The following is a 938-nucleotide window of genomic DNA, read 5'->3' on the forward strand; positions in this document are numbered from 1 at the left end:
AGTATAATATGAGTAAATCATACACTAACCTTTTCATCCGCCAGTGATATATCTGCAGGATTTCATTTGTTCCATTGTTTTTTATTTTTTTATTGATAAAGAGAGTAGAATTAATCATGATTATTAGATAAAATACAAAACATAATGCAACATAACCAAAACGAACAAACTAAATTTATAAGATGAATATATAAATAGTAATCAATTCAAATTACACACAAATACGCACACATGCATGCACGCACATGCACACACACACACATGCATACACACACACACACATGCGCGTACACACACACACATGCATGCGCACACACACACAAAATGTCATTTGACTGTGGCCATGCTGGAGCCCTTAATAAAATGCTTGTAAGATGCATGTGTTTAATGTATATATGTGTGTGATTATATAAACGTATGTAAATATAAATCTGTGTATGTGTATGTGTGTATGTGTGTTTGTGTATAACAGCATGTTCAGTTGCATCCTTTTATATCAAAATGTAACTTTATAACAGAACAGATGAATATACTTGAGTCACTTCAATATACTATACTTCTCTTTTAATAATTTGATACATTGGTTCAGTATAGGGACTACCCATTGTTAGTATCTAGAGAAATTCATGATAACTCACCTGACTTTGGTAGATGTGTATTTGTAATTTTGATCCTAGGTGATTTTTGTGCATTTTCAACAGGAGTATTTGGTTTTGAACCAAGTGACGAACCTTCTTGATTTTCCTTAAAACTTGACAGAGCTCTTGGCATTGGTTGAGAGCCAAAGGTTCCTTCTGCACAATCATCAATGTGAACATCTTCAATATTTCCCAGACCATTAAAGAAACTGAAAAAAAAAAAAACCCCACAAAAAACACTAAACAATTCCGATATATTTTTTTCTGATTTCTCGAAGTAAATATGTTTACAACTGCTGT

The 938-nt window shown here is 32.4% G+C and overlaps 1 protein-coding gene across 3 annotated transcripts in view; it reads right to left on the reverse strand.

Annotated features, from left to right (window-relative positions):
- The window catches only part of LOC106874788 (centrosomal protein of 164 kDa), a 105,782-nt gene that overhangs the window by 19,776 nt on the left and 85,068 nt on the right, over positions 1–938 (reverse strand). For all 3 annotated transcript variants that reach the window (XM_014922644.2, XM_052975154.1, XM_014922652.2), the window contains 2 exons: positions 639–847; positions 30–52 (listed from right to left, as the gene is read on the reverse strand). In XM_014922644.2, coding sequence (XP_014778130.1) covers positions 30–52; positions 639–847 — 232 coding nt within the window. The remainder of the gene's footprint in view (positions 1–29; positions 53–638; positions 848–938) is intronic.

This window comes from Octopus bimaculoides, chromosome 20, assembly GCF_001194135.2.
Source record: "Octopus bimaculoides isolate UCB-OBI-ISO-001 chromosome 20, ASM119413v2, whole genome shotgun sequence".
NCBI classification, from domain to species: domain Eukaryota; kingdom Metazoa; phylum Mollusca; class Cephalopoda; order Octopoda; family Octopodidae; genus Octopus; species Octopus bimaculoides.